Source organism: Erythrolamprus reginae, chromosome 2 (genome assembly GCF_031021105.1).
Source record: "Erythrolamprus reginae isolate rEryReg1 chromosome 2, rEryReg1.hap1, whole genome shotgun sequence".
Lineage (NCBI taxonomy): Eukaryota > Metazoa > Chordata > Lepidosauria > Squamata > Dipsadidae > Erythrolamprus > Erythrolamprus reginae.
In genome coordinates this window covers 209,623,398-209,650,466 of record NC_091951.1, presented here as the reverse complement: position 1 = coordinate 209,650,466, position 27,069 = coordinate 209,623,398, and the positions used below count along the sequence as shown (strand labels likewise).

Here is a 27,069-nt window from a genome sequence, read left to right as displayed (position 1 = left end):
AGTTCAAATGAATGACAAAAAGAAAAAGGAACCCTCAGAAACCACGACTCAATTTGAAAAGTTTATAACAGGACATTCAGAACACCTGCTAGGATTAATTCATAAGTTGTTATGATTCAGAAAAAGAGATTGGACAGTTAAAAGGATGTACAATTTAAACATGGCAATTGATATCCAACAGTGGGACTACCAGTGGAAGATAAATATCAAATTTACTATGAGGATAAATTCATAATAGGAGAAAACAGTTGTTCCATGTTTTTGTTGACACATTGTACCAGTATTGTTTGCCAAAATAGATACAGTGGTACCTCGGTTCTCGACCACAATCCGTTCCAGAAGTGTGGTTGAGAACCGATTTGGTTGAGAACCGAATTAATTTATCCCATAGGAAATAATGGAAATGGATTTAATTGGTTCCCAGCCCATTGACTTGCTGGGAACCAATTAAATCTACAGTATTTCCTCTATTTCCTATGGGATAAGGATCTGAGGGGACGGGGTGAGAGGGAATGGGAGTCGGAATCCCGACACGCCCCTCCTGGCCACCCTCTTAACAGCCTCCCAGTCTCTACCTTGTAACTGCTCCAAGCTGCAGGAAGGGTAGGGCTGGCTGCAATACCGGCAGTTTTGGGGGGCTCCTTTCCTCAGCGGTTCAGTTCGGTACCTCCAGGCAGCTGCACCAACTTTTTCCTTCCCGGCAGCGACGGCTCCGGCAGCTTACCTTCATCACATGATGTTCCTGACGCTGCTCCTCCTCGTAGGGAAGCCACCAGAGCCGCCGCCGCCGGGAAGGAAAAAGTTGGTGCAGCTGCCTGGAGGTACCGAACTGAACCGCTGAGGAAAGGAGCCCCCCGAAGCTGCCGGTATTGCAGCCAGCCCTACCCTTCCTGCAGCTTGGAGCAGTTACAAGGTAGAGACTGGGAGGCTGTTAAGAGGGCGGCCAGGAGGGGTGTGTCCCTCTGACCTCGTCCCCTCAGATCTTACATTTCGGATAGTAAACAAAATTTTCTGTTCAGTATCCGAATTTTTGTTTGGATACCGAAGCAAATTTTTGCAGAAAATTTTGTTTGAAATCCGAAATGTATGAAAACCGAGGCGTTTGAGAACCGAGGTACCACTGTATTTCAAACTGTTGCAAATGCAATACTGGTAATCGGGTTGGATAATGTTTTCTTGTTTGACGGTAGTATCACAAAATCCAACAATTCTGGAAGATGATTCATTATAAGATAGATTAATCAGACACAACTGACTGCTTCAAAAATGTTCCTATGGTAGTTAAGTGTATTATGGTTCTGTTCCAATCAATGTGTTTATTTGCATCTATAGATATTTGCAAGCATGTGCAAACCTTCCTTTCTTCTTTAGATTTTTATATCACCTTTGCTACAGGAATTCACAGTGACATACACAGTTCTATTTCCAGTTTCCCCCCATAACAACACTGTTTTGAGGTAGGCTAGATTGAGAAAGAATGAGTGACCCAAACTCACAGACTGAACACCATCTTCCTTCTATCTGGCAATGTGTAACTGGGCAGTCCTATTTGTTGAAGCCACTGTAATACTGATGAGTAGATAAAGTATCACAGATTTTGCCAGAATGCAGTAATTTCTAACTGTTCATAATATTCAAATATTCATAATACAAACTGGACTAGAAAATATGTATTCCTACAAGAAATGTTTAGGAAAATCCAATTGGTGAAACTCTGATCTACCAATTGCAGTCTCAGAGGATAATTAGAACTGCAGAAAAAACAATTACTGCCAACCTGCCTTCCATTGAGGTCCTGTATACTGCACGAATCAAAAAGAGGGATGTGAAAATATTTATTTATTTATTTATTAGATTTGTATGCCGCCCCTCTCCGCAGACTCGCATCCTGTTTCAACTTAAATTGTTAAATTTTTTCAACTCCTATCCTCAAAACTACGCTACAGAGCACTACACACCAAGACAACTAGACACAATAACAGATTTTTCCCGAATGCCATCATTCTGCTAAACAAATAATTCCCTCAACACTGTCAAACTATTCACTAAGGCTGCATTACTATTACTATTAGTCTTCTCATCTTTCCTATCACCCATCTCTTCCCACTTATGACTGTACGACTGAAACTGGTTGTTTGTATCCTTACAATTTATAATAATATTAATTGTTTCATGACTGCTTATTTGTACCCTATGACAATCATTAAGTGTTGTATCTCATGATTCTTGACAAATGTATCTTTTCTTTTATGTACACTGAGAGCATATGGCACCAAATGACAAATTCCTTGTGTGTCCAATCACACTTAGCCAATAAAACATTTTATTCTATTCTATTCTGTTCTATTCTGTAGCAATTTTCAATGCTAGCTGCTTGCATCAGTTCATTCCAGTTGTAAGTCCAATTAAAAGCAGTTTCCCTACCATAAGAAATCAGGTGCTAATTGTGCTATAAAATACATACACAATTTTATAGCTACAATTAAATTAGTTTGGGGAAGGGAATCTTACTTCACCATCAGGTCCAATTGCTGGAGTCTGTCCTTCCACAGCCTCAGCCTTCTAAAAGAAATGAAGATCAGGAAAAACATCTATTACAACGGAGAGAAGTATTTTAAAGCAGAAGTATTTGAAAGGCATTTAGGTTACTTTTTCCAGTTTTAATGCACAAAAAGCAACATTCTCATTCTGACATCAATTTAGATATTTGTACTTCTGGATATCATTAATGTAGAGAGGTTTACTTAAATGTATTATTTTCATTTGGAAGTGCTTTGGTTTAGTTTTCTAATAAATGTTGTAGATGCAGTATCAATAGACACCATAGTTTAATGATATCTCAAATTGAGGCCAACATTTACAAATAAAAATATAAGAGATGTATTACTAAACATGACAGAAATTTCAGCCCCTGGAAGACTGACATGGGACACATCACAAATCAAAGATTTATGCAGGGCTTGCAACAGATTGATTTAACTCATTTACCTTCTTTTTCTTCTTCTTCTTCTTCTCCTTTGCCACCTGTGCAGCCTTGTGCTGTCTCACCAGTTCTGTGAGGTTGGCCACATATTCGTCTGTCTGCTGAAGCAGGTAGGCTAAGCGTTTATCTTTCTTTTGATCAATAAGCTTTCGGTACCCTTCTTCATCCTCAGCCTGTAAGATACACAGACGCAAGTTATAATTTTCTGAAATTATACTGGGAGCATTCATGTAAATGATCAGTCAGATTCATTCTACACACAGACATGAAAAATCCATACCATCAACCGGCGCATCCTCTCCTTCTCAATTCTCTCATTCTCCTTCTTTTGTTCACGCTCCGTATTCGCATGGTAAGTGGCCACGGCCTTTGTCAGCTTCTGAATCTTGCCGGTGACTGATCGATGGTATTCTTTGAAATCCTTGGCATGCTGGAGAATGCTGTTGAGGTACTCCTAAAAAACCCCCCAAACAACAGTTAATGAATGAGGCATGCAGGGGTTAGGGCGGTGTTTCTAAATCTCAGCGAATTTTAAGCTGTGTGGCTTTCAATTCCCAGAATTCCACAGCCAACATCGCTCACTGGAGAATTTTGGAAACTGAAGCCCACACAGTTTAAAGTTGCTGACACTACACTGGATCATAGTTTATTTATATCACAAGCATGGTATCAGTAATTACACAGTGTCCTGGTGTTAATTCAAGGATTTGGAAGGTGTTTCACTGGCCATAGCCTAAGGCACATTTAGCTCATTCACCTTTGCCAACATTAGCTATTGTCCAAATACAGTCAAACCTCGTCTTACGAACCTAATTGGTTCCAGGGGGAGGTTCGTAAGACAAAAGGTTAGTAAGACGAAACATTGTTTCCCATAGGAAACAATGTAAAGTCAATTAATCCGTGCAACCAAAAAAAAACCCCGCAAAAAAACCGCTGCCGCCCGGCTGTCACCTTGCTTTAAAAGGTCACAGCCAGGCTGGGGGGCTTCCCAGCCCCCCCCCCAACCCCGAACCCGGAAGTTCGGCAAAAGTTCGGGGTTTGGGGGGTGCTGGGAAGCCCCCCAGCGCGGCTGTGACCTTTTAAAACAGCCGCGCGGCTTCTCAGCTATCTCCCGAAGCCGAACGCGGAAGTTCGGCTTTGGCGTTCGGCTTCGGGAGACAGCTGGGAAGCCGCACGGCTGTTTTAAAAGATCACAGCCGCGCTGGGGGGCTTCCCAGCACCCCCCCGAACCCCGAACTTTTGCCGAACTTCCGGGTTCGGGGTTGGGGGGAGTGCTGGGAAGCCCCCCAGTGCGGCTGTGACCTTTTAAAACAGCCGCGCGGCTTCCCAGCTTTCTCCCGAAGCCGAAAGCCAAAGCCGAACTTCCGTGTTCGGCGTTCGGAGACAGCTGGGAAGCGGCACGGCTGTTTTAAAAGGTCACAGCCAGGCTGGGGGGCTTCCCAGGAACCTCCTGAACCGAACCCGGGGTTCAGAAAAATTTTGTCTCTTCTTACGAACTTTTTTCGAGTTACGAACCGGCGTTCGGGAGGCTGCTGGGAAGCCCCGCCGCCCGGCTGTCACCTTTTAAAACAGCCGTGCGGCTTCCCAGCTGTCTCCGAACGCCAGTTCGTAACTCGAAAAAAGTTCGTAAGAAGAGGCAAAATTTTTCTGAACCCCGGGTTCGTATCACGAGTTGTTCGTAAGACGAGGGGTTCGTATCTTGAGGTACCACTGTATACATCTTCGTATCCTTGGTTTATTATATTTATTAATAAGCTAATAATAAATATATTGCATTGATGATTTATCCACTCTGGCATTCTATTACAGGTTGTCCTTAACTTGTGTGTGTTCAAAGTTAAAATGGCACTGAAGGAAGTGACTTACAATTGGTCCTCACACTTATGACTCCAAGAACATCCTCACATTCACATGAGCCAAATTTGGGAGCTTAGCACCACCCTGAATTTACAATGGTTGCAGCATCCCAGAGTCATGCAATTACCCTGTGTGACCTTTGCAACCAGCTTCCGACAAGTCAATGGGAGAAATCAGATTTACTTAACAACTGCAAGGTACACTTAACAACTGTGGCAAAAAAAGCTTATAAAACCTGGCATGATTCACTTAACAACTGCTTTGCTAAATCAATGGAAACTGGTCCCGATTGTGGTTGTAAACTGAGTCTATCTGAAGGAATACCACTTTTTCAAATAGAAACCATAAGTACCTGATGTTTTTGCCGGCGTTTCCTTTCTTGTTCAATCTTCTGCTGTTTTTCCAACTTCTCAGTGATGCGAGCTTCCCGTAGGGATTGCCGTTTGCTACGCTTATATGCCTTAGCATTCAGTGCTGTTTCCAGGGCAGTATCCCTTCTCATGCAGACCACGACTTCTTGTCGCAGCTGTAGAACAATATTTTAAAAGAAAAATATATGCCAACTGAGAATAAAGTGTGGTCCAATCAAATGCTTCACTTACTGTATATGTTAACTAAAACATTTTATGTTGTCTCTATGTTTGTTGTCAAATATCGGAATCACTGTTAAAATTTAAACATCTGTATTTTACATCACCCGGGATAATGAGAAATGCTTCTGAAAAAGAGTTCACTATAGCTGACACATCTCTGAGAACAGATTTTTCTGTTGCTTTTCCATAGTTTAAATAGTTTTACCTATTCTTAAGTGTACTGAACTCTGCCTGGACGCAAAAGAAAAACACAACACCATTGAACTATTCTGAAAAGAAGAACAAGAGTAGGCATTGACAAGCAACATAAGACAAAAATATAAATCTGATCCTAAAAATCTATGGGGAAGAGAGATTAGCAAAAAGTATCAAAGTGTTGAAATAGGAACACATCTCAATTCCAATTCGGTTTCTAAAACAACAACTAGACATTTATATGAAACCTGGCATTGTTACTACCCTACTGCTAACTCTAGCTAAAAGAACATTTACATTTAAATATTATGTATCTTTTGTGTAATCTACTTTCCTTTTACTTATTTGTTCTTCTGTCCTACACTTCTCAGAGTCACATTATTTGGATAGGTAGCCTTACGAATCTTATAAAATAAATAAGAGAAGGCTATTACAGAGAAGCCAGCCAGCCAAAGCTACTACAGGATACAGAAGGACTAGACATGCTCTCTAGCTTGAGTTGCAAAGGGGCTTCTTTATCAAAATCAAATTCACCTCTGCCTTGCCTTTTTGTTTGTTCTAGCCATGCTGCTGTGAAGATCAACCCATGTCAAAATGTACCAAAATGAACAAAATGAAACACAAAACCCTCTGGGCCAGCAAAGCCACTATGATTACTTTATGCATGCTGTTGTTTTCTATATTCCAAATGCCTGTGAAATTACCCCACCCGTTCAGTCAGGAACATTTCAGAGGGCTGAGATAGAATAGGATGGTCCACTGGCATGTAAAACTGGAACTCCGCTACAGCACAAAATACAGGATCCCTCTGTTGCATGAAAAGAACTATCTGCAAAGCCACTTGGCACTATTTAGCTAAGCCCCATTAAGGGGAGAACATTTTAAGAGTTTCTACAAGAATTTAATTTAAAATAAGCTTCTCAAGCATAAGCTTTTACAATATATGCAAACTCTGGAGATGACTGTTTAATTTCAGTATTCAAGAGTGTCCTGAGTAACATTTCAGCAGTGCACCACTGACCTGTCTCTGGAAATTTAGCAGTCGTAGGGCTTTAAGTTCAATGGTTGCTTTGGTTCGCAGGTCTCCAGCCAGGGACCCCGGAAGATTTTCAAGTTCTTGGATTCTATGAGCAATGCGAGCCTGCAAGCTGCAGACAAGAGATTAGGATACCCAGTGAGCTTCAGCATGAAGGATTGTGTGCATCAAACAAAGCTATCCAAGAAACTCAGTGCTGATCTCTGAAAACACCTGTTCCCAATACAGTGCCTTAGGAATGATGGGAATTTTAATTCAATGCATTTGAAGGGCACTGCTTTGAGAAGGTCACATTTAATGCCCAACAGCTAAGAGGGAGATACAGACACTAACTAGTTCAGGACTGGGGGTTCCTTAAATACTTGGAGTTCCACGAAAGACTAAAAATAACAACCCTCCCCCCAAATCCTTGAATGTAGCCAGGGACATATATAGCAAGTTTTCTTATATAAAGCAGAAAGGTTCCAAGGAATAGACTCTACCCTCAAAACCAGGTAGCTTTCAATAAATTGCTAAATTTATAATGCTGTCTTGGTGCCAAACAGACCTACCTATACCCTGTAGCTTGGTTACTTAATACAGTTAACATGAAAGCCTATCATAACATCAACAAGATCATTCATTCAAATTAAAGTCACCCAGATATCCTATTGGGGCAATACCAGCAAAGTTGCTATTGAAAGCCATCATTTTACCGGTATTCTCTCTCTTGGAGGATTTCAACTGGGTCAAGTCCTCTTGGCTTCTGGATTGGAGTGATGCGGTTCTGCTTCTGATGGAACTGCACCATTGGGGCAGGTTGGGCTGGTTGCCCGGGTGACTGAGTTTGGGGAGGCATGACAGGGGATGCTGCTGGAGGTACTGCTGGGGGTGCTGGTGAAGGACGGCCTGTTGGCTGAGGAGGAATCAGTTTCTGAGGTGTGCTAGTAGGGGCTGCAGCATTTGCCATTGGTCCTGTTGAAGAACAACGTTAGGAAGATGTTTGTGGAGTTCCTTCAGGGTTCATGCATTACTTTTAATTTATTTTTATTACTTCCGCCATATTGTTAGCCACCTTGACGGTCATTTTGAATAGAGTACGGGATATAAATCTTGTGAATAAAGAAAAATAAACATTTTCGGATAAAGTAGATAACTTTATCCTTGAAAGTAAAGATACTACAGTGGCTTGTGGGAATGACCTTGGGAAACCAAGGCATAGCCGGGAACAGTGGGATAAGAGCCAGCTTAGTCAGGAGAAGGAATGTGGGCATGGCAATGCTTCAGAAGGAACCCTCCCTAGGTTATTGAGCTGCAAATAAAATGGGGGAGAAATGTACTTTCACACTACTAAGATTCTGTTAATGTAACTTACAAAAAATAGAATTAGTTCATGCAGAGGTACTCCCAGTCTGGCAATCTTCAGACTGGTGGCATAATTTCAGGCACTAAAAGTCTGACTGAAAAATATGTGACATGGTAGCCTCTATGTCAGGCTGAGGCTTCGAAGCCCTTAACCGAGATGTGAATGAAGCCATGTAGCAATGACAAAAGTCCCCCAATCCACAGCCTTACCTTCTGGCCAGGGCTTGGGAGGTCCACCAGGGGGCTGCCCAGGCATTCCTGGAGGAACTCCTGAGGGTCCAGGAGGGGGCATATTAGGCCCTCCCATACCTTTGAAGACATGGGAAAGCACAGGGACACCATTAAGCTTTTCACTCCCCTGGTCTAAGCAAAGAAAAGACATCCCAGAAGAGACCTAGGAGAACCTCGCCCTACATGGGCCTCAAAGACCTCAGCGTAAACTCACCATGAGGTCTGTTGTAGTTCGGAGGTGTTGGTCCAGGTGCAGGCCCTGGCCCTTGCACTGGTCCTGTTCCAGATACAGAAGGAGGAGGTAGAGTTGGCATCTGCTGCTGCATTCCAGGCATCGGCCTTTTCCCCTGCACAGCCATGTGAAGATGGTCGGGCAGTGGCTGCCCTCTGGCAAGCATCTTGTAGGCCATGATCTGAGCCCTCAGTTGATGCAGCTGATTCTGGTTAAAAGGAGTTGGGCCTCGATTCTGCTGCCCTAATGCTTGGGGGTCAGTACCATCTAATGGGACGCCACCAGGGCCAGATGGCATCTGGGGGCCAGAAGAAGGGCCGTTAGCTGGAACTGGGCTTGATGCATGCTCAGAACCACCAAGTGGAGAAGGGTAACCTGAAAAAAGACAAGACAAAAAAGAGAAAAGAAATGAAAATGGGGGAGGGAGCGGGGGGGGGAGAGAAAGCTTAACTTGCTTTGTACTTTCCAAAATCAAGGATAAAGCAGTTTTGCTTTCATTTTAGTAGACAAGGCTTGGTAGAAGCTATCAGAATGATATATTTTTGATTCCTTTTTTGTAAAATAAATAATGACATGGGTAATAGGTCATGTGTTGGTCAGCTGATGGTGTATTTACCAACTTTTTAAAGACCAGGTGATTTTTATTATGTCTTATATGGAAAACCGTAGAGGATGTACTTTCTTTTCTACATGACTATACAGTCATTCCAAAAGGATGTAGCTTTCCTTGTGAGAAGAATGGTGTATTTCCCCCGCTCCTCAGGTTGAAATCTTACCTTCAATATGTTGAGGGCCAGTATTTACAGCAGAGAGAGAGCCTCCTTTTTGCAGACTTAGAAAATGTGGCTCTAAATTTCACAAAAATCCTTTACAAACAGAGAAGGTGTCTTATAGAAACTATCTTAAAGTTATGAAGAATCAGAATGGCAGAAGGAGATTTAATTGCAGAACAAATGCTACATTTAACCAGCAATGTGCTTTACACAAATCCTGAAAGCATGCCATACCTTGAGAATGCTGATCCATTGGACTTGGTGGGGGTCCCATTCCTGTGTGCCCACCAGCCCTCATTCCCATGCCCTTCATTTGACTGTAACGAGGGTCTTCAGATATTCCCTTTTCATGCATGGAATCCATTGGCTGCAATAGTACAAAGCCCACATAAAGAACTCCTCTAAACAAATTTGTTCTAATGGAAGAACTACCATAAACTATCCATAGAATAGCCAGTAAATACTCCAATGACACGAGAGTCAATGCTGAGATAAACTAGAGGGACCAAGCTCAAATGCCAGAGTTGATTAAGAGTTGACACAGATTTGAAGACACATAATGAATGAAATAAATCCAATACAGTATATAAATGAAAATATATCCTAGATCAAAATCATATTCAACTCAAATTAAATTTGTATGACATTTTAAATCAGCTTGTTAATATACATCCCACATTTTTTATTCTTGTCCTCTATGTCCTCTTAACTATGCTCAGCATCCTTTATATGGTTTACACTGACATGTGATAAATTAAATCCGTCACAGTAAACCACAAGACAGTTGCTGACTAGGTTAAGGAGCCATGCAAAAGACAATAATGAGGCATTCACACTAACCAGACAGGGTGGTTTAATACATTGTGCACATACACTCACTATCTACCTCTCAGAATTCACAAATACTAAATTGTGGAAATGGATATATGTATATATCATACATGTAAGGTTTTGGACTACTTTTTCATATTACTAGAAGGCAATGGACTTATGTATTTTATACAACCTCTTTCTTCTGTTTTTCTCATTCCAGAAACAATATTATTTTATCTACTGTATTTTTCTGTCTAAAAGACACACTCCCTGCCCCCCCAAAAGTGGATGGAAATGTCTGTATGTCTAATAGAGCAAATATTGCCAAAGCCTTGCCCTTTACTGGCCCCTACCCTTTGGCCTCTGCCTCCCAGCAATTTGTCTCCTTCCAGCAAAGAGCAAACAGCCTGGTCAGTTTCAGAACAGCCTGATTTAGCAGGAGCAGCTGATTGGCGGTTGGGTTGGCCTTCTGGAATACTGACAATCAGCTGTTCCAGGCCACAGGGATCACTGCCACCTATCACTGCCTCTGTGTGTCCCATTTTTGTAGAGGCAGTGATAGGTGATGGCAGCGATGATCCTCGCAGCCTGGAACAGCTGATCTGTGGTATTCCGGGAGGCTGATCCAACCACCAATCATCTGATTTGTGCTAAATCAGGCTATGCTGAAGCTGACCAGGCTGTTTGCTGCAAGAAGACAAATTGCTGGGAGGCAGATTTTTTTTCTTGTTTTCCTCCCCAAAAGCTAGATGCGTGTTATAGTCCAAAAATATGGTACATATATGCACTAATACATCCTTTGTGTTCTGGTTTCATATAACTTGGTATCCCAAGACAAGTATTTATCTCTCACAGGATATTAAAGTATTTTGCTTGGTATTTTATTAATAACATCTGGTATTATTATGATATTCACTCTTACTACTCTAATATAAACCTGTTCAACCTTTCTCAGTGATGGCTCTTATTTCTATCACAGAAAATTTTCTCCCTATTATATTTTTAAAAAGAATTTCAGAAAGACATTTGGGAACAAATAAAAATCACAATGCCTCCCCCCTTCTCAAACTGGTGGTGCATCAGAGCAATGATTTGTCTTGAATGTAGTTCTTAATAAGCTGCTCAGTGGTTTCAGAAATGGAGTAGCACAGAAGCCAAAGAAATGAATAAAATATAGTCTAAAGTAATGTAACAAAAACTACTTCTAATACTAACAATCCTATTACAGGTAGTCCTCCACTTATGACCATCCATTTAATGATCTTTCAAAGTTAATAGAGCACTGAAAAAAGTGACTTGTAACCAGTCCTTGCACTTACGACCATCACAGAATCTCCATGCTGTACAAAATCTAGGCTCTTAGAATCAGCATGCATCTACGACAGCTGATCTTACAGTGCTGCATAACATTTTCTTGATTCCACTGCACAAGACTAACACAGCTACTCTGTGAAAACGATTCCAAGGTAGACTGTTCGCTTTGCAAAATCCTTTTTTTGCGGAAGGACGTGAACGTCTTCTATTCTACAAGACTTCTATTTGGTTGCATATCTTTAAAAATAAGGTCGTCACCTTGTCTTATTACAAATAGTCCTCGACTTTTTTTTTTTAGTGACTGTTCAAAGTTACATCACCAGTGAAAAAGATGACTTATAACTATTTTTCACACTACAACCACTGCAGCAGCATCCCTATGGTTCTGTGTGTGATGAAAATTCAGATTATTATTATTATTATTATTATTTATTAGATTTGTATGCTTGACAACTGATGCATACTTATGACGGTTCCAGTGTCCCGGGGTCATGTGAACCCCTTTGGCAACCTTTGGATAAGCAAAGTCAATGGAGAAGCCAGATTCGCTTAACGACCTTGTTACTAACTTAACAATTGTAGTGATTCAATTAACAATTGTGGTAAGAAAGGTTGAAACAAAGGGGCAAAATTCATTTAACTAATGTCTTACTTAGCCACAGAAATTTTGGGCTCGAAGTCGAGGATTAATTGTATGTTTTATTACGTATTACATTTTTGGGAGGAAAAATAGAATGAGAGAGTTAAATGTTCAGCCTGAACTCCTGAATAAAATAGAACACAGAAACACAACATTCCCTCTCCACTCCCTTGTTGAAATTTAATGCTAAATAAAACATCCTGCTGTGTTCCATTTCATCGCTAAAATAATAAAGGAATCGATCCCCCCATTTCCTTTTCTATTTGAGTAAAGCAAGCTGTAGACAGATGAAAGAATATCAACCTTGATTACCTTATGCATCTGATGCATGTTATCCTGAGTATAACCTCCAGGCCCTTGTGGTGGTATAGAGTGCCCTGCTGATGGTGGTCCTGGGCTGGGACCCATCATACTATGTGCAGAACCCGGGGATGGCCCAGGACTAGGGCCCAGCATAGCACCAGGAGAAGGCCCAGGCCCAGGAGAAGGCCCGGGACGAGGCGTCCCTCCCATTGGAGGATCAGGAGTAGACATTTTCAGAGACGTTGAAAATAATATCCTAATGAAAGAGAATTTATTATTAGGGGGGAGTATCTGTTAATCAAATGTAATCATTGTTAGCAGTATGGCATAATCATAATATAGGTTTTTCTAAAGATACCACCGCCTGTTGTCAGGGAAAAGAAAGCACTAAAACTAAGTATATGAAATCTTTCAAGGACTGTATTGAACAGTTTTGAACTGGACTACTTTCCTTCCAAATAAGTATCCTTGGGATATTGAGGAAAATAAAGGACTGTGTTGTCAAATTCCCAAGTGTCAATTCACAAATAATCTACCTATTTATTGATGGCAAATTCAGTGTATTTCAAAGTACACCTGCACGAACCTGGATGACAAGATGGTAGCAAAGAGATAACAGAAAATTCCAATGCTTTTTGTAACCCGGACACTTTTCCAGCTTTTTTATTATCTGTATTTTTAAGATACGTTTACTGCAGTCATAGACTGCAAGGAGTTAAAAATAAAGCACATTAAAAAAAAGAATTAAAAAACAAAAGTGAATAACAATAGGTGATGATGGTCAATTAAGTGTCATTTTTCAGACAGTATAACAAAATTAGACTATATTGAAGGAGGCTAAATCATGCTAACATAGTAATAACTATACCTTAAAAATCAGCTGTTTTGTCAAGGAGTTATAATCAAGGTCCTTATAGAGTACAACACCAGTTATATTTCTAACTTATTAACCATCATGCCAAAGTGCTTCCTTCTTTCTGTACACATTTTTCTATAAACCAATAAAACCTTGTATAGCCAATCAGATGTTAATAAAAGAAAATTAAAAACAAAACATAAACATATATAAATTTCAGACTTATTCCTCCTCTAAATAGCACATTTACCTAATCCAAAATTTAAAAATTATTTCAACCCAACTAATATTTAGCCAATTAATACTTATCTACATTTCTTACTTAATTATTAATCTTAAATTTCAATCAATTTTTGGCTCATGATTGTAAGTAGAGGATTGAGTATCTAGAGAAATGATAACTGAATTCATGCCAAAGCATAATGAATTTTGTTGGGTTTGTCAAAATTCTGGAAGTTGAAGTCCACAAGTCATAGAAACGTTCCCTAGTAGTAGACAAATGGACAAGAGAAATAACCTAGAGCCGTAAAGGTGAATCTTTGGCATGTATGCCACAGGTGGCAGGTGGAAGCCCTATCTGCAGGCACCCGAGGCGTTGCCCTATGTCAGCTCCAGCACACATATGCCTGCTAGCCAACTGATTTTCGGTCTTCAGGAAGGCCGGGGGGGGGGGATTCACCCTCCCCAGGCTTCAGGAAAGCCTCTGAAGGCTATAGATAGCAAAAAAAACAGACACAACAGGAATGCCAGTAGGTCTGTTGGGCCGTTTTTCGCCATCCGGAAAGGAAAGCCTCCTGAAGTCTGGGGAAGGCGAAAAACTGTCCTACCAGAAGTCCAGAATGCACAAGGGGGCAGCAGAGGGATTATGCACGCATGTGTGGGAAGAGGGCATTGCATTATGGGCATGGGCACGCACATGCACACACATGCGCTAATACATTACATCCACTCCCTTTTTGCATCCAAGTATAGGTCACTGATCACTTTTTTTGAGGCCACTGTAATTATGAATGGTCATTAAATGAATGATCATAAGTTAAGGACTACTTCTAAACTAAAAAGTAATTAATTTTGCATTAGAAATCAAAATGCTTCCCAAATATAAGCCAGAAGAGAAATTTCTCTAACTGAATACTACTTCAGTTTTAACTAATGTCTATTGGAACATCCACTTATAAGTGGATAAATAATTCCAAACTATGCTGCTTATGCTATGCTTTAGGTCATCCCTTGTTCTTGAGCAAAGTATGGTTTTATATACATTTAACAAATTACATCTTAACAAAAATTCCAACCCAGGCTACCCAAGGAGATTCCAGGGAACTAAAATGAGCCTAACTCATGTATTTCCATCAACAACTGAACTGCAGTAGCTGAATTACATTGTCCCTCTATATATTATACTAACAGCAGGCTTAAAGGCAGCCTACTTATGGAAATGGATAGTTTGTGATATATTTGGAGGTTAGTTCTCCATAGGGATGCATACAATAAGCCAGCATGATGCAAGATCCTGCTTACACTTTTTGTAAGATATTGCAAAATAAATCATAGTATATATATCTCCTTCGGATATGGAATGGAAATGTTCCACTGCACAAAAATATTAGGTGGTGATCTTTATTTCCATTCTACTATTTCTACCTGGTTCCCTTATTGTATTTTCTCTCATCTATTTGCAGTCATGCTCAGAAACATTCCAATCCAAAACACAAATGTAGACCAAATGTTATATTTTAATCAAAAGCATCAAGTGAAAGAAGGATTAGCTTATATTTATAAGAAAAAGTAAAACCTTTTGAATTAAAAATTGAATGATCTCAATCAGTCAAAGTGGCTAATGAGTGAAACAAATTAATACCAATTACATTATATTTAAAATGTAGATATCTAAGCATCTAAATTTTTTTCTAAATGTGCTATTTCCATTATTTTAATAAATACTTTTTTCAGTTTTAACCCATTAAGTTGTCGATATTACATAAAATATATCACTGAAATACCTTCTATTTATATTTTTAAAAATTGGAAACAGGGCATTCTTTGCTTTCACGTACCTGGGAAAGTCAATGTGTCAATTAATTCATAACATCAGTCCTGTATAGTGAGGCAAAGTCTCTCCCTCTTCCCCGTACCTATTCGAATTCTGTTGGGGGGAAAAAACTGTACTTATTCTTCTATTCAAAATATCTGCAATCTGTCAGTTTCAAGTTCTGAAATAGTCACCATCTGCCTGCCTAGTTTTATGCCCAACACTAAAGGTTACAACATTCCAGTTCTGAAAATCAGTTTATTCAATCTGATGCACCCAAAATAGAGAGTAACAATACACATACACATATACCATTTGAAATATATTTGCAACATCAATTCACAAAGAAAGAAGACAATCCTTTCTTTGAAAAACTGAATAAACTAATAAAATGAAATAAAATAAATAAATATGATTATCTTTTAGCAGTAGGGAGGATGAGTGTTGTTAATTAACACAAACAGAGGTTATCTGGTTAGGAAATGGTGAATTTAAATATTCTAGTACTGGGGTGTCAGACTCAAGACCTGGAGACCGGATCTGGCCTGTAGGGTGCTTACATATGGCCCACTGGGCCATCCTGGAAACAGCAAAGGACTGGCCCACAATGCCTCTGCCACCAAAAGTGCAGAGGGTTGCATGAAGCCATTGCAGCTGAAAATGGAGCTTGGGAGCCCATTTTCTCTGGCAGATTGCTTGAACCACCATAGGTGCCCCCAATACGAGTGATGTCGAGCTGGCCATGCCTACGTGGCTACGCCCATTCCGTTATGGTGTAAGAAGGATTCACGACAAGTTGAGCAACTGCAAAGAAGCACCATAAATTGAGTCAGGGAATTGGAAACAGTTTACAAGAAATGTCTTTCCTATAATTCATTCTTCATTTATCACATTAATCCCTTGCACAAATTGTTCTCCCAGCCAATGTCTTTCCAGTGGCCTCTTTATTTTGACACCCAGGTAATACAACACAGAGAGTTTGATATTATCCTACTGGTCAATTTTTGGATGGTAACCTCTCTAGGGTGAAAGACTAGCCTTGTTTTGCTTCCTTTGCTCTGCCAGTTACATATACTACAGTAGCTCTCAACTTACAACAGGGCGAACCTTTTCATAGTGCAAAAAGCAGCACAATGGGCAAACCAGAAGACCATGTTTTTGAACTTCTGGTTTGCCCATTGGGCTGTTTTTCACACTTCAAATGGATGGTGTATCGAGACTTACTGATATTTGAAAAAGAGGGATTCAAGATAAAGAAAAGAGAACAATTAATGAGTGATCTACTTATGATTGGTTTAATTATTATAGAATTTTTGAAAGATTTACATTTGATTTTTAAAAAGTTTTGTTTTCACAGGAAATAAATATGAATGGGATGTTAATTTATGTTCTGGAGATGAACACTTGATTTCTAAAATATATAAAATGTTATTCAGGATGAATCTAAGACAGGCCTGCCAAACTGGCAGCCCCCAGGCCAGTTACATCACGCACTGGCCACGCCCATCCTGACTCCGCAAAGGCAAAATGTCGCAATACGTCACAATCCAGCCCAGGGCACAATCAAGCTTGATACCTGTGACCTAGGGGTGTTATATATGTTCACCACCTTGAAATACTTATAATTAATAAAGGAAGATAAAAATCTAATAATAAAATAAGCAAACTTCTTGCAGGGTACATTCTGGCCCTAAACTAAGACATAACCTTCTGTCAAAAGTATTGTATTCTTCACACTAAAAAAGCAGAGCCTGAATTAAACTAGGAGCATGATTTTTTTTTCCTATGAAGGACCACATTTGATGGCAATGGGAAGAATCCAATGGTAATAGATATACTTACTAAGCAACAGCTTGTCTCAGCAGCAACCAACCTATCCTCCTGCACCTGGGATGAGAAACATTCAAGGAATACCTGTTCTGTAGGTTAGACTGGCAAGTTGAAAAACATCCTGGGAGAAGGCAACTGTCAAATATTTTGTACTGTTGCCAAGAAATCTACAATGACCAGGAATTAAGTTTAACTTAAGAGATTGGAACTCCCCAGATTTAAAGGTAACAGGAAATATGGCTAACTTAAAGAACAAGAAATTAAGGCTTTAGATGATTAGGAAATAAAAAGTATAGATACAATAAGTTTTTTTTTTAAACTGGGTCTTGGAGAGGTAAGACTTTTACTGCAATTTTAATACACGTTGTGCCTACAAGGGTGAAAAAAATGTTATCATCATTTTTATGCAACAATGGTGAACTGAGGCTCTAGATCAGTGGTTCCTAACATTTTTTTAGCCACCTAAGCATCTCTAAAACCCTGAGGCCTCCCCCCCCCCCCCGTGACATATAATTCTTATTATTCAATAAGTGACTTACTCATGGAAGCCTGAACGCCCATTAACTTGGCTTAAACAAGGTTCCAATTGCCCCCATTAAAAATCAAATTGCCCCTCTGTGGGGCGTGGCCCCAACTTTGGGAACCGATACAAAACTTTGGCTCTAGATACAAAAAAGAGAACACATTGCTCAGCAATGGCTTTTAAACTTTAATTCTTCCAAAAGTCTATACGTATTTTAAGCAGCAGTTTCCAGAATTCAATAGGGCTTTCTTCTGGGTAAACATGCACAGGATCCCAGTCTTAAGTACTGTTATTATTTGAACCATATACCACCAACCTGTATGGTTACATAATAACTATGTGATCAGCTGCCAACTTGCTCAGCAAAAAATAGCCCTGGAGCTTTTTGGACACATCAGCCAGATTGTGAAATGTCCAACGGTAGAGGCTTTTGTTACTTCTTTCCTAAAGTGCCTTAGAGTTTCTTTCCAGCATTTTTTTTTAAATTAGCCAAGCCTTTAGAAGGATTTCCAGTTTCTATGTGACAGGATCCGGAGGTGCATTCAGGAAGGAGATTTCAAATCTGGATGGGAGAAATCCACTCCTGGTTTCCCCCTTCCTAAAAGTGGTTCTTCCCAAGTTGGAAATTCCCAATCTCCAAAAACCCCCAAATGCTACGTCTCAGTGATCTGTTGAAGCAAAGGGCTCCTAGATATGCCCACTAAAGTTGAACAGTGTTAGCTTAATGAATTCTCTCCCATGGAAGAGAGCCTCTTTCCGCCATACAGGGAGGGAAAACTGTGGGCATATAGGCATCTAAAGAATCTTGCTTTTATGAAGATGACAAAAGCGGTATCACGCTGCAAGTTCCACTTTATTTGGAGGCATATGCAACGCCACAACACATTTGCAGAAGCAGACGGTGCTTGCTCCATCTGACGTGATGCCACCTTTGCCATTCAGTTCCACCCAGGTGATGCTGACATCATTCACCTGCATTCTGTTGCTGGAAAGTTCCTTGAAAACGTGAGATCAGGTGCTCCAATTAACAAGTTGATTATTCTGTTTATGTCTGCTTTCTGAGGATAATTATTAGAAAATCTTAACTGGAATTACTTAATTTAAATGCATTCATTTTACTATTAATATTCTGGAACAAAGCATTGTTAGAATTGGATTTCCCCCCCACAAAAGAATATTATTTCAAAAATATTGCTTTTTTATTAAACAGCCTAAAAATAAAATAAAATAATAAAAATCTTTTATTAAGCAACCTCAAAATAAAACCAAACTGAACAATAAATTAAAGAAGGGCTTGTTCCTGCAAAAAAAGGAAGAAATAGTGAAGCTGATACCCTGGGAGCATTATTTCTATATAATTGAAGAAAGTATAAACATTAAGCATCAATATTTATTATATTAATTCCAAATGGAAGAAATTATAACTAATAATTATTTTATCCAGTCAGCCTGACACTATCCCAAATTAAGGGATTACAGGGTCATAAAAAAGAGAAATTATATTATTACTTATTACCAATTGCATCCACATTTGACTACATCTATTTTTTATTATAGGATTTTAAAACAGTTTTATGGTCAAGTTAACTTTTCTGCCAATGCAATTTCCCTCAATTTATAAGAGCATTGTTTCAATGATAGCTTCACTGGGAGTTTCCCAGTGACAAATCTGACTCCTAGCACTAAAAATTGATTGGATTTTTATGCAGCATATTTATATCCTAAAATTATAGAATTGTTTGCATACATACTGCTAGGCATATGTATACTTTTTTACAATTTATCATTTATATATAGATTAATACTAATAAAATACTAGAGGAGCAACTGATTTACCTATTAGCTGTAGTGGATTTAAATATTTAGAAATAATAATTTGCTGCAATTAAATTGCTACTTAAGACACAATTTAAAACTTGACAATATAATTTTTGTAGGAAAAAAAGGAAGAGCAGAATGATTATTCCTGCAATTTTTTTGTTTCCTTTTCAGATGATCCCTATATCAGAACCTTCTAAGTAATCTGAAAGGCCACAAAGAATATCATTATGTATTTGTAACAGAGGTGGTTCCTTTCGGTTCGGACTGGTTCGCCCAAACCGGTAGCAAGTTGCTGGTGAGGTCATGATGATGTCACAGAACTGGTTCGGTTGGTGCCAATCCATGGACAACACCATCTTTTTTTCCAAAAAAATTCTGGGGATTTTTTTTGAGGGGGATTTTTCCCTAGGTTTTTTTTTCTTTTGCGCATGTGCAGAAGCGGAGTTTCCGGCACTGCGCATGTGTCACCATCTTGTTTTTGGCTTTTTTGCGGGGGTAGGGGGTGGGGGTGTTGGATTTTTTGCATGTGCGCCCATGAGACGCAGCCACGAAGCACAGGAGGAAGTGAACTGGCAGCGAGGTAAGTTAGAACCCAGCCCTGATTTATAAGTATAAAAAAAGAAAAAGATTTACCATTTATTTTGGATGATAAGAAGTCAAAATTCTTCTAAACACACATTTAAAAGTATCCTTAGAAGTTTAGATAAGATGGAAACATTTTTTTATGTCCATCTTCTCTTAATCTATTCCTTTGTTCATCCTCAAAACAAGTTAGAATAAATTTATCCAATTCAAGGAATGGCATGAAAGAGAATGTTATTTAATAATGATTTACCATAATCACAGAGAATCAACCTATCAACAATGAATACATATTGAAGAGGGAACTCTACCTTAATTCCAAATAAAATGAGAACTATCTGTAAATCATATAAACTGTCTAGTTAATTTCATTCAGAAGATTCTATAATGATAGATTGTTGATCTTTTTCAGGTAGTTGATTTACAACAGTTCACTTTTCAATGGCACTGAAAAAAGCAACTTATGACCGTTTTTCACAGTTACCACCTTTGAAGCATCCCCATGATCATGCTATCAAAATTGAAATCCTTGGCAACTGGTTCATACTTAGGACTGTTGTGGTCTCCCAGAGTCATGTGATCCCCTTTTCTGACCTTTTCACAAGCAAAGTCAATGGGGAAGCCAGATTCACTTAACAATCAGGTTACTAACATATCAATTGCAGTGCTTCCTTTATCTGTGGCAAGAACGGTTGTAAAAATGGGGCAAAACATACTTAACAAATGTCTCACTTAACCACACTACTTGAATCTCATCCATTTAACCCTGCTGTTCTGTTCGAAAAAACTTCCTAATGTTATGTTCGGGTCACATACGACCCGGACCAAAAACTCTTCATTTGAAGTGCTTATGTTTGGTCAATTTGAAAACTTTTTTCACTTGGAAAGTAGTCTGAACATTTCTGCACACAATGATATGAAAATTGAAATGAAAAAAGTAAATCTTATTGGTTTATTTTGCGGATATATTGCATGCCCCCCCGTTTTTGTGAATTTTTTCAATTTATGGATAGTTTTGCTTGCAAAATCCATTCTATTTTATTAAAGTTGGTGTGGGATTGGTAGCTTGAACATTTCTGAACATAATGATATGAAAATTGAACTGGAAAAATTGATGCATATTGGTTTATTTTGTTGATGAAATGCATGCCCCTCCGTTTTTTTGAAATAGTCTTCACTTTATGGATAGTTTTGCTAGCAAAATCCATTCTATTTTACTAAAGTTGGTGTGGGATTGGTAGCTTGAACATTTCTGAACATAATGATATGAAAATTGAACTGGAAAAATTGAAAAAATTGAACTGGAAAAATTGAAAAAAATTCACAAAAACGGGGGGGGCATGCATTATATCCACGAAATAAACCAATAAGATTTACTTTTTTCATTTCAATTTTCATATCATTGTGTGCAGAAATGTTCAAACCTGTTTCCAGGTGAAAAAAGCTTTCAAAAAGACCAAATATAAGTACCTAAAATGATCAATTTGCAGTCCGGGTCAAATAGACCCGGGAACATAACATTAGGGAGGTTTTTTTTTTCAGCAAGAAAGAAACCCTGAAATGATGAAAACTCATGGAATTTCAAGTTTCAGATATGCAGGGAAAATGTTTTACAGGGACTCAAACTTGGTTTCGGGTCACATACGACCCGAACAGAACAGCAGGGTTAAGAATCTCATCCATTTTATATAATCTTTTTTTCTATTAGCCACATCAGGTCTAGGAAGCTTTAAAATATATGGGCAACAGGATTTGAATTCTAAACTAGAGAGTTTCAATGGAACTCTTTAAGAATGTACCCCAACAAATTATTCAGAAATTTTACATAAGGAATACAGAAATAGTAGTTGTATTGCAGGGACTTGTCCAGGCAGCTGCCAGGAGTCGATGCCGCTTTGCAGGCACAAAATTAAAAAAAGTATTACTAAACAATTATCTTGAAAGTATGGCAATAGAGAAATAAATTATTTTCATTTGCTTTTAGCTAATTTAATTCAATCTCTTAATTTAACTAATTTGGCAAGTCAGAAAGATGAAATTCAACACTATTATCATGTGCTGGGTCTCTTTTTTCCAATTGTTTCAGTTCTGAATCACAGTACATGCAATGTCCAGTTTATCTTATTGTGAGTTCTGATTTTTACATAGTACCAAACATCACAGTTCAACAAAATGAAAAAAGAAGACAGGAAGCTTCAGGATTATACAGAATCAATTTTCCGCTTCCCTTTCAGATCAAATATTGTTAGCTCTATATATGAAGCTTAGACTGTTCTTAATTTAGCTTTAGTGAAAATAAATAAATGTATAACTTGCAATTTAAAATGACTTGCCTTCACTAACTTCACTAACTAATCATGCTTAACAGTTTGAACATCATTATAACATTTAGTTAAAAAACAAAACAGATTTTTTAAATTATTATTTATACTGCTTTTAAGCGAAAGGGGAAATGTACTCCATTATATGTCTTATTTTGGGAGCCAAAAATATAATATAATTTAATGAAGGAAATAGTGGAATGTTTCATTTTTTAAAATGTTCTATCCTGCCAGTCTGTTTTCCTCATTATGATAACATATTGAGGAAAAAGAATAAGCAATACAAAAGCAACAAAGGAGAAAAATCTTGGAGAAAAGCAAGAAAAAAGTGTCTCAGCACAGAACAATGTTCCTGTTTGCTTCGGTGCTCTTTTGTATGTCAATCTCAACTGAAGCAGTTTATATATTTATAAATAAATTCAAATAAATAAAACAAGCTGGGGAGAGACAAATGAGAAGAAAATGTTTCCTCGAGATAAGCAAGATGTGGAAAACAGCTAAGAGTGGCTGAAAGAAAAAACATGTTGCCTTTGAGAGTCACTGAGTACTTGTTAAGAATCCCTGGATTTAGAAGACCAGTTTACCTGAAGTTGAAAAAAGAAAAGAAAAGCAGAATACAATTGCTAGACACCATTAAGTGCTTTAGAATATTTCCAGAGAGGCTAAGGAGCACTTGGTGCTAAAAGTGGTTGAGTGAGACAAATCTTTTAGTTCTGTATTGGGTACAAAGCAACTATGACTACAACCATAAAACGAGCACATACACCTTATTTTGCTTCTTCCTATCTCTCTGCAGTTAGAAAATGTAAAAATAAAGATCCTCTTTCCATCCTGTTTTTAGAGGAGACCACAGAACATTTCCACCTTACGCTTGGTTCCTAGACTAGCTGGAAGTAGCAACAGGCTTTCATGTTGAAAGTAAGCAAAAGGCAGGAGGGTCCAACTATTTCTGGGCCAAGGGCCATATCTGCTCTCTAAGCAGCATGTGAGGAATGCACGTTGGACAGTAACAGGTGGGAATGGGGAAAAAACCCAGAAATTTGATTTTCTATCCATTTAATTAAAGTAAAATATAGTAAAAACATTTACTCCACAGGCACATATTTAATCATTTTGCCTATTTCTTAAATTATATATTTAATATAGCAACTTTTAGAGGCATATGAGGGTTAAAATTAGCACATCTGAAGGCTAACTGAAGCCTTAGAGGTTTTTCATTTCTGATACTAGATGACTGATCTTGAGCATGTAGAAACACATCATTCCCTCTATTTACAGAAGCCTTCTAGATAGAAATTCACAATTATTTTGAGCAGTATATCAAGAAAAATCAAAGCATCTTGATATGTGCTTTGGTAGCACCATTCTTAAGACCCTTCTTCAATTGTTAATAAAGAAAGTTGTGCAACATTTGGCCTTTGTTTGCACAAAAACATGATAATGTTCTCCAGGTTTTCAAAGCTGGGAAGAGAACTTGGTGAATGGTTGTCAGTTGGGAAGAACAATATATGAATGTAAAGAAAGCAGAACAGAATAAGGGAATTGGATTGGAAGAAAAAGAATAAGGATAAGGTAGAAAGCACTTCCATTCCGTCATTACAAGGGACTAGAAATGAGTCTTAGAGGATATCTTTGTTAAACCCTTATCATTGAACAGGGTTTAATCCAAACCCCTTCAATATGACAAACCGCACTCAACAATGGTACTTACATCCACATGGAGGAAAGTAAGCAGTGGGGTACCACAAGATTCTGTCTTAGGCCCAGTACTCTTCAATATCTTCATAAATGACTTAGATGAGGGAATAGAAGGGAAACTCATCAAATTTACAGATGACACTAAGCTGGCAGGAACAGCCAACACCCCAGAAGACAAGCTCAGGATACAAAAAGATCTTGACAGACTTGAACAATGGTCCCTATCCAACGAAATGAAATTTAACGTGAAGAAAAGCAAAGTTTTATACCTGGGCAGGAAAAACCAAAGATACAAGTACAGATTAGGTGAGACTTGGCTCAAAAACAGTGAGATAGATTTTGGAGTCTTATGGTAGTGGGTGGTCATTTAAACATGAGGCAGCAATGTGAGGCAGCAGCCAAAAAAACTAACACAACAGAAACACAGAATCAAAATCATGTGAAGTATTAATACCTCTTTATAATAATAATAATAATTATCATTATTATTATTATTATTATTATTATTATTATTTATTAGATTTGTATGCCGCCCCTCTCCGTGGACCTAAAATAAGATCACACCTAGAATACTGCATCCAGTTTTAGTCACCACATTACAAAAAAAGATTTTGATATTTTGGGAAAAGTGCAAAGAAGAGCAATTAAGGTAATTAAAGGCCTGGTAACTAAAACATATGAAGAATGGTTGCAGGATTTGGGTTTGGCTAGTCTAGCGAAAAGGAGGACTAGGAGGACATTATAGCACTATTCCAGTATTTGAGAGGCTGCCACGAAAAAGAGGAGGTCAATTCATTTCCCAAAGCACCAGAGGGCAGGACAAGAAATAATGGATGGAAATTAATCAAGAAGAGGAGTAACCTGAAATTAAGGAAAAGCTTCCTAACAGTGATGACAATTAACCATTGGAACAGCTGGCCTTCAGAAGTTGTGGTTGCTTCATCACTGGAGGTTTTTAAGAGACTAGATAGTCACTTGTCTGAAATGGTATAGGATCTCCCTCTAGTTCTATTCTGATTCTATTATTATAGAATTAGCCCATACGAAAGTGGAGACAAGAATAGGAATAATACCTATTCACACTTCCTTAAAAGAAAGGGGATAAGACTTGGATGAGACAACACAAGAAAACAGTATCAAAGTTAAAAACAGTTGGAAGAATCACATAACCAAAGACTAGAAACATTTTTTAAAGGGAGGGGGTAGAAGAAAATTGAATTATTCTTCATAAGAATGAAAACCAACAGAGGAGATGAAAAGACATCAAAGTGGCAGAAAGGCCATATTTCTATGAATTAGTCCCTGAGAAAGTAAGAGTAAAGGAAACAGCTGGAGCGATACATGGACTAATTTTACTTGTGTTCAATCAACTTTAAACATCACAAAACCAGAATTCTCTGAATTTTAAAATATTAACAGGGTTCCTTAAAATAGTGAAATATGTATCAAGCAATCTTGAATAAGCATTCTTTTTAAGAGCAATAGACAACTCTTAAGGCCTGCCTGGTCCAGTGGTTCATAATAATCTCAGCATCCAGATCAGATAGCACTATATGATCCTTTACAATTGTGATACACAAGCAGGTTACAATCTACTTTTTTTTCACCATTACTGGAACCATTGGACTAGCTAGGGTTACCAGAGAACAGCAGTGGTAACACAGATTCTGGGGAATTTGGTTTGTGGGGATGCAGAATGAAAGGATGGAAGAAAGAAAGACCAACGGTAGAAAAGATGAAAAGAAGCTTATCAGAAAAAGATGGGCACTATCAGAGGAAGGACTAAGAACAAAGGGAAGTGAATTTATATGTTGAGTATTTAATCTAACACTCTGAAATCCAAGCTAGCATTTACTATCGTTCTGAAATATTTCTGAACACGAAGTTTATGTTGCAATCAGCAAAAAACAGTCCGATTTTTCTGTGTTGTCCTATTCATTTAAGTCATTATATACCCCAATTCGACATTTTTCCAACTCTTGTTTTCTCTACAACCAGTTTGTACTGGAGATCTGGGAGGGATAAACTTGAGAAATATCAAAAGAGCAGGGATACAAAATGAATAATAAATGAACTACTGAAACCTAAACAGGACACATCAGGAGGGAATCCATTCCCCACAAAGAGCTTCCACAATCAATAACAAGGATGCTTAGAAGTACCAAAGGGGATGCAAAGGCTACGGTGGGGGAGGGAGGGAGGGAGTATTATATGCTGGTAGGAGGAGAGCAGGGGGCGAGAGATGAAAAAAATGCCGGGGGGCTCTAAAGAGGCGGACTCGGCACACCCCCGCCTGCCTTTCTCTTCTTACCCTCAAAGCCGATCGCAGAGATGAGACTTCGCGGAAAATAACGGCGCCCCCACATCCGATGAGGATGTGCTGATTTGGCTGAGGTTGCGCCCCCCCCCCCGCTGCCTCCCGATTCATTCTAAAGCATTCACACGGTCACTCACTCACTCATTCATTCATCCACGCGCGTGCGCGATCAACGTTCTCTGCCCCCCATACACACACCTTACCGTGCCGGCCCCCGCCAGCTAGGCGGCCCGAGAGCTCTAGAGCGGTCTGTGGGGAGGGGGGGAACAAAGGAGGAGCCGCTGCCGCCGCGCGTGTGAAAAAGAGATGCTCTCCGGCTGCCTCTCCTCTCACGGCGCGCTCCCGCAAAAGGTAGCACCAAACAGCGCGCGCGCGCACTCCCCCTCCCAACAGGCTAGACGAGTTTTCTCAGGAGCGCGCGTTCATTCGTTCCTAGCCGGCAAGGGGGCGCGCTCGCTCTGGTCTGAACCTGCTCGTCTTTTCCACCAATCAGAGAGCTCTTCCCCTAACAGACCTCCCGAATCTTAACACCTTCCATTGCTATTAGCCAATCACGAGAGGGAGGAAGTGCGAGCAGCCTTTAAGAGCATTACGTAGCCATGAATGGGCCAATAGCAAAACGTCTCACATTTTTATTCTGATCCTTCCATTTTCTCTCTAAGTGACTCGAACTGATTTGTTTTTTTTAAAAACCCAACTCAACAGCGCTGGATATAGCGGAGATACAGTACAGTAGACAGAAAGCAGGACGGCAGACATAGATGCTATTTAGGAA

The 27,069-nt window shown here is 39.1% G+C and overlaps 1 protein-coding gene across 14 annotated transcripts in view; it reads right to left on the bottom strand.

Moving 5' to 3' along the window:
* SMARCA4 (SWI/SNF related BAF chromatin remodeling complex subunit ATPase 4) overlaps window positions 1–26,794 on the bottom strand; it is a 73,234-nt gene extending 46,440 nt beyond the window's left edge. For 8 of the 14 annotated variants that reach the window (XM_070741587.1, XM_070741589.1, XM_070741591.1 and 5 more), the window contains exons 1-12: window positions 26,498–26,668; window positions 15,228–15,316; window positions 12,324–12,570; window positions 9,479–9,611; window positions 8,454–8,846; window positions 8,219–8,317; window positions 7,360–7,618; window positions 6,650–6,776; window positions 5,193–5,366; window positions 3,264–3,437; window positions 2,989–3,156; window positions 2,512–2,562 (exon numbers count right to left, since the gene is read on the bottom strand). In XM_070741587.1, coding sequence (XP_070597688.1) covers window positions 2,512–2,562; window positions 2,989–3,156; window positions 3,264–3,437; window positions 5,193–5,366; window positions 6,650–6,776; window positions 7,360–7,618; window positions 8,219–8,317; window positions 8,454–8,846; window positions 9,479–9,611; window positions 12,324–12,545 — 1,800 coding nt within the window. In that variant the 5' untranslated portion in view covers window positions 12,546–12,570; window positions 15,228–15,316; window positions 26,498–26,668. Of the gene's footprint in view, window positions 1–2,511; window positions 2,563–2,988; window positions 3,157–3,263; window positions 3,438–5,192; window positions 5,367–6,649; window positions 6,777–7,359; window positions 7,619–8,218; window positions 8,318–8,453; window positions 8,847–9,478; window positions 9,612–12,323; window positions 12,571–15,227; window positions 15,317–26,492 lie in introns of all 14 variants that reach the window. The other 6 variants (XM_070741594.1, XM_070741601.1, XM_070741598.1 and 3 more) reach the window with 2 other exon arrangements.
* Window positions 26,795–27,069: the final 275 nt, after the last annotated feature.